This window comes from Bidens hawaiensis, unplaced genomic scaffold, assembly GCF_021521415.1.
Source record: "Bidens hawaiensis isolate Kalapana, Puna unplaced genomic scaffold, B.hawaiensis_p1.1 tig00014461_1, whole genome shotgun sequence".
NCBI lineage: Eukaryota > Viridiplantae > Streptophyta > Magnoliopsida > Asterales > Asteraceae > Bidens > Bidens hawaiensis.
In genome coordinates this window covers 401133-408198 of record NW_027492256.1, presented here as the reverse complement: position 1 = coordinate 408198, position 7066 = coordinate 401133, and the positions used below count along the sequence as shown (strand labels likewise).

Below are 7066 nucleotides of genomic sequence, written 5' to 3'. Positions count from 1 at the left end.
CAATCTCGTCAATCCATCACGCAATTGAACAATGGCTAGTCTGTATCAAACATTGGAGCAATTGAATCAAACTTTCTCGAAATTAGAATGTCACACCCCGAATTAGGGCCTAGGCGTGTGCCCCATTAGTCGGTACTTGTTTTGTAAACATATCAAAGTTACGTTCTTTTAGTGGAAATCTTTGAATAAAATATTATTATATTGAAAACTCGGGATGGAATACATGTTTGATAATTCAAATACATGTCTTTTGAAAATAAGATTCTTTATAACATTCTGAATTTAAAATACCTGAGCCATTAGATATCATCTAATGACTATATCTCCAATCTTCTAGTCCAATCTTCATGTTTGTTCTAACCTTACTGATTCCCTGAAATATGAGGGGGGGGGGGATACGTCAGCACATAGCCGGTGAATGATGTCGTCTCTTTTGTAAAATCTTTTTCAATACCATTGTGAAATCAACAACAATACCTTTGTGACAACTCATAAGACACCTAACTCAATTGGGATAAAATTACCTTAACTACATCTAATCTAATCTAATCTAACTATATATTAAAGCAACATGATTTTTCCACATGGCATAATTCTAGAGCTTCCATGTAGGATGCCACATAGATGTCATATGAGTAGTTTCCTATTTTATCATCTCTTCTTCTAAACAAAATATGGAACATGAACCCGTTTAGTTATGTTATAACCCATGACCCCGGTTTCTCTTCAAATACAACCATCTTCATATGAAGATAACATTTTGTAAAATTTGGAAAAATAAATTATTGTGTGATACAAGTCTCGAACCCAATACCTCATATTTCAAACTAAAGATGCTTACCAACTCTACTTAAGTAGTGTGTTGGATTTCTTGACTTATAAATGATATATTGTTAATTCACTTATAATTAATACTAGAAAATCATTAAACAATTAAGTTAACATCCAATGTTGTATTCAAAAAGGCTTTTAGAGATTTGTGAATTGTAAAATTTTGTTTATGAATCTATAACGTATGTTATCATGTATATTACTAAATTTAAGTTTTTTGTTGTTTTTAATTACCCGTGTATCACAAGGGCTCTATCCTAGTATACAATTAAAACATATACACAAAATCATTTCTCTAAACGACCCAATAGGCTTCCAGAGGCATGTTGATGATTTGCATGGCCACAGGGAATCTTGAGTCACCATGCATGAATGGATCCAGACGCATGTATACTTTTAATCAAAGTGTCCGTTTCTAATTATTGTAACAGAAGGTTTTAAGGATTCATAGATCCTGTGCAAACATTCTTACTTTTAAAGAGTTTGTAAAGTTTAGAGTGTATTCACCTTTCTGGTTATGATCAGTTTTTGTTACTGATTTCTGCTTCTGATTGTTACCTCCGCCCTATAGTACGAGAATAGCCATTGTATAAATATCTAGATCAACGATTTAGCTTTAGACCTTTAGTCTACTTTGTATAGCTTTAAACCTTGATAATCATTTGTTAGTATAAAACATATGGACCTTTAGTCACTTTGTTTATTTACCAATTATATGTTACGTTTCTTCTTCATGAAGAAATATCTATACCGAGTTTCTTCTTCAATAAGAAACGTTAATTTAACTATACCCCTTGTATATAAAATTCTAGGTTTCTTAACCACAAAGAAACATTATTTTGACTATAACCTCTATATATGAAAAGCTATATTATGCTTAAATGTGATCAAGGTTCGGACTATACCCCCGACTATGGTCTAAGCAAAAAATAATAAGCTTGAATGAGCAACACTTCTACTTTACGTCGCGTATTAGGGCTTAAATCGTTGGAACTTTGGAAGTCGAGAAGTCGGGACTCGTGGAACTAAACCGAGGTATTGTGTGTGTAAAATGTGTGTGTTTGTGTATAAAGTGAGATGTGACGTGAATCTCCTTTTATATTCGAATTCTAGAGTTCGTCACGTATTGCGATGGCCTTTCTGAAGGGCCATCATGTAGCGTGAAGACTCATCAATCTCCAGTGTCGCCACATGGCCCGCCATGTGTGCCGAGAGGCTTTATTGTTAGTAAATGTATCGTCAAGTGCTCTCCATGTGGCGTAAGTCGTTGTATTTTTCTTCAAAATTGTGCTCAAGAGATCCATAGAAATCGTTCCATAGATCCATTGTAGAACTATGGAATGATGTGTTGCCATGAATTGGCAGAAGGTGGTGGTGGAATCGTATTGGGGGGGGGGGGCATCTTTGCTGGAGGATGTTGTCGGAACCAGTGGCATAGTATTGGTGAGATGATCATAGACAAGATATGCATTGCAATGGATGGTAAAGAGTTCCGACCAAGTCGTGTATTTGCCTGATTCCATCTCCAAAGTGATGGAGATTAAGTTTTTGATGTTGGTTACCGTCACAGTGGGATGTAGTTTGTAATCCATGGCTAATAGAATGGTGAAGATGAGGAAGATGTATTATGGTGGTGGGAACGATTGTGTAACAGATAGTTGCCAAGAGAAGTAATATGTTAAGAGATAAATTTTGATCGATAACCATCTCCTTATGTATATATACTAGATTTTATCCCCCGTATTAGAGGGGTTATTTTACATTATTCGTTTTTAATATTTATATATGTATATTTGGATTTTAATTTTATTTATTGTAAGAAAGTTAATAATAATATACTTAAGGTTTGATGATAAAATGGTTTCACAAATAAATTATATGTTATAATCCGATTTAAAAGTTATCTGGGTTTGGTGATACCTATTACCCGTTTATTTTCTTTATTATAAAATTGTTTCTTAATTATAAATAATATCTTTTTTTTAAATAAAATAGGATATTAATTTTTAGTATATCCCTATTTTATAAGATTTTCATATCAAATATTTTATGAATTAATTTTTAATATAATGAGATATAATTCGTTTAAGAGCTATCTACGTTTGGTGAGACATTTACCTGTGAGTTCAGGTCAAATGCGTGAGAAACCTTCATTTACAAATAAAGCAATCTGATGGCTTGAGAGAATAGTTGTTTTACATTTTTCGTTTTTTAATATTTATTTTTTGGATTTTAATTTTCTTTACTGTAAAAAAGTTAATAATATACTTAGGGTTTGATGATAAAAGAGTTTCATAAATAAATGATATGTTATAACCCGTTTAAAAGCTATCTGGATTTTGTGACCCATGACCCGTTTATGTTTTTTATTATAAAATTGTTTATTAATTATAAATAATATCTTTTTCTTTTTAATTGGATATTAAATTTTAATATATCCCTATTTTATAGGATTTTCATATCAAATAATTGGTAAGATTAATTTTTAATTTAATGAGATGTTATAACCCGTTTAAAAGCTATCTGGTTTGATAAGACCCATACCCATGAATTTGAGTTAGATTAATGAGAGACCTCTATTTAATAATCAAGCAATCTGGTGGCTTCCATAAAAAGGGAGAGCGACCACATCACGACACATAGGATTTTAGGGTTTTCGTTTATATATATTATATAGATATTTGTTTACGATCTAAGTTGAAGGTAATGAATCAATAACAAATACAAATCATAAGGAAATAATATTGGCTAAAAATTTTTTTAGCCAATATTATTTCCATATTTTGTTATTGATTCATTATTTTAGCCAATATTATTTCCATATGATTTGTATTTGTTATTGATTCATTATCTTAAACAAATATATATATATCATGTGAATAGAGGAGACGGTTATCGATCAAAATTTATCTCGTAACATATTCCATCCGTTTTACTGAAAGAAAAAACTTTAAAAATAAAAAAAAGTTAAAAATCACATAAATAAAACAGTTTTTTTTAAGTAACTTTTTTTTTTCACAAATGAGTTTTTTATAACACTATCTATGTGTTTATATGCAAAAACTGGTTTCCGGTACCCATTTTTTTTCTTTTGTGGTTGCCTATTAAACCTACCCCCCCCCCCCCCCCCCCCTCCTTCTCCCTCTATAAATTAATATTAAGAAAAAAAAAAGGAAATACAAAACCAATTGACTAATTATTGAAACTTGGTTGGTTTGTAAAAGACCATATTTGGCAAGGAAATACAAAGTCAAAACATGCTAAATTACAATCTCAAAAGTATTACAATCTTGACACTCCATGTACAGGGCAGTAATACCAAATTTAGACCGGATACAGAACTTTGGCCTCAATCTGCACCCCTTATCAAAATGTTGTCCATGAGCCTCACCTAATCGGTCCATAAGAAACTCCAGAGTCACCTAATCACCAGTCACAACGAATCGCTAAAACAAAACATGAATTATGCAAAGTAATACTCTAGGTGGTCAAATGAAACAAAACCTACGAAAATCTCGAAACATATCAGTGATCGTTAAAACACATTAAGTACTATGATCAGCTTTGACCCATACAAGAAAGAGTTAAATCAGCTCGTTTTGACACAAACCCATTCTGACCTGTTACCCAACCGACCCATTTTGGCATCCCTATATATAATCAGCTACTAAATTGTGAACGTAAAGATTAAGTTGTTAGGACCTCGTCGTCTCTGTTGAGTTTAAGCTCACAAAGTGAACAAAAGATAAGATGATGGTTTTGTTGCAGCACTCCTTGCTTGCATATGGGACACCACACCTCGTTTCCCGCCTATTGCCAACAAATAGACATATACTTTGTTTTATCTATGCTTAAAATTTTAGAAATAAAAAATTATATGATGGCCAAACCTTTTCATCATTCAGCTGCATATTCTCAAAAACTGCACGAGCTAGGTATTCATCTTCCTCATCATCCCATAATTTAATAAAGCTATTTGCTTCTGCAAGTATGGGAAATAAACACAAAGCTGTAATATCCAAAGAATATAATAAAATAATCTCATATTAGTAACAGGAAAAAAAAAGGATCCACATTTTATACTCAATCAAACTTTACCTTTTTCAATTTGTTCAGTTTTAAGATCCTCATAAAAAATCTTTTGCATTTCCAACAATATTTCTTCACAGTCACCTTGATATGCTACATGAAGACCATCATATTCCCATAACATGTCATCACTAGTCTCCGAACAGCTTTTCATTGGTGTCTCTTTTATTTTTCTTAGTTCATCAGATACAATGTCTTGGAATGTTGATTTAATTAACTCCTGCAATGAAAGCTTTAATTATAACAGCAATATGAAACTGCATATCAGTACATGAGGACAACAAATAACAAGAACATTACACACACATAAATGAGAAGGCAAACCTTGTGTTTAGAAGAGTGGTCCCTTGAATCAGGTAACCTCACTTTCCACAAAAGGCGATTCCTGTCGGCTTGAAGTCTGTTGTAACAGTTTTCCCTTAGCTACAACAAAAGATAATATACTTAGGCCGGTAAACGAACAAGAACGAGGGCATGTTCGTGTTCGTTCATTCGACTTTAAACAAACACAAACATATAATCTAAAACATTTTTTGTTCATGTTTATTCATTGCATGTTTGTGTTCGTTCATGTTTGACCGTTTAAAACCCAAACGAACAGTTCACGAACGAACATAAACAAACAAACTTGAACTAACACACATGAACACAATTGACCAAACACAAACGAACATAAGTTAGCATTAATGAATACAAAAGAACAAGCCTCGTACAACACAATTCATCCAAAAACACATCCATATTAGTGGTTTAAAATTTACATGGTTCATTCAAATAAACGAACAAACACAAACTACTAATGTATTTATTAAAATTTAAACGAACATAAATGAACGAAGAAAACGTGTGCTAATGTTCGTTCGTTTAATTAGACGAACAAAAACATATTGTTCATGTTCATTTGTTTATTAAATAAACGAACTTCCGGCTAACAGTTTGTAAACATTTGGTTCGTTTACAGGCCTACTATATACACTTCAGTAACCTAGAAGATTCTATATTTTTTCCAAATAACAGGTCCACCTTTGAAACTTGAGATCAAATAAGCAACTGCTCACATTACTATTTTTCATGGTATATAATCATTGTTCCGAAAGCAGAAGCTTTGTGACCAACAAACTTTGCACATATCAATTGGTGTTCATCTTATGTCAAACTCGCACTTTTCCTAATTCAATTAATAAAAAAAAAATCTTTTTTTTTTCTATCATACCTCAAAAAATAACAAAATTGTGTGATTTAGTGACTAATCAGCTACAATTTGTTCATTGAAGCCTAGGGCTGGCATAATAGACATGATAAACGATAACTAATCATGTCATATTTTCCAAAGACGAACATGAACCTATTTAGGGACACAATAAATATCACATATGCATAGTGAAAGAGAAGCTAAAAATAATCCAAGTACTTAATTAATTTCACACTTATTTAAAAATAAAGAATATAAACAGGTACAGGTCCGTGTGAGAAATTATTCAAGACTAGGACTAGAGTTAATAGTCAATGAAACATATATTCAGAAACCCAAAACAAATTGAAACGAAACGAAGAATATTGACCTAATTAAATGATCATAAACAAACAGAGATGATGAAATGAAATGAAACCTTGTCTTTCCATTTTTGATGATTGTTGAACGAGATATGAGATTTAATTGAGGATCGCCGCGTTGAAGACTTCTTATCGTCTTCTTCTCCGGCCGCCATTGCTGACGTCAGTTATTGCTAATTTCTGAAGACTGAGGGCTTCTCGCGCGCTATAAATAATGTAGATCCGATTAATCGTGGGTTAGTTGACCCGTTTATTTGTATCGAGTTTGTACGGGTAAACCCTTTAACTATTTGTCATCTGCCACTTTAGTCCTCTGACATTGTTTTATATTATTATTATTATTATTATTTCCTTTTTCTATTTTTAAAACATCGTTGAATTATTAATCATTAAGTTTATTATTAAATATTGTTGACAAGATAAGAAAATATTCATATGTTTTTGTTAATCGGAAGTTCAAACACCTAAACTGAACTTAAGCACTAATCAAGTCGCTTGAATCATCGCTTTGAGTTATGTTTTACATCAATCAACTCGTATCATTCTTTCTATCAAATGCCCTAAAATATCAGTTTGAAATTCAAAAAAGCTT

General features: G+C 32.0%; 1 protein-coding gene across 1 annotated transcript; it reads right to left on the bottom strand.

Moving 5' to 3' along the window:
- Positions 1–4091: 4091 nt before the first annotated feature.
- On the bottom strand, positions 4092–6629 carry LOC143546730 (uncharacterized). The gene is made up of 6 exons (XM_077038331.1): positions 6531–6629; positions 5245–5343; positions 4930–5140; positions 4722–4813; positions 4534–4641; positions 4092–4253 (listed from the first exon to the last, which is right to left on the bottom strand). The coding sequence occupies exons 1-6, from the start codon at positions 6627–6629 to the stop codon at positions 4092–4094; spliced, it is 771 nt and encodes a 256-aa protein (XP_076894446.1).
- Between the last annotated feature and the right edge of the window lie 437 nt (positions 6630–7066).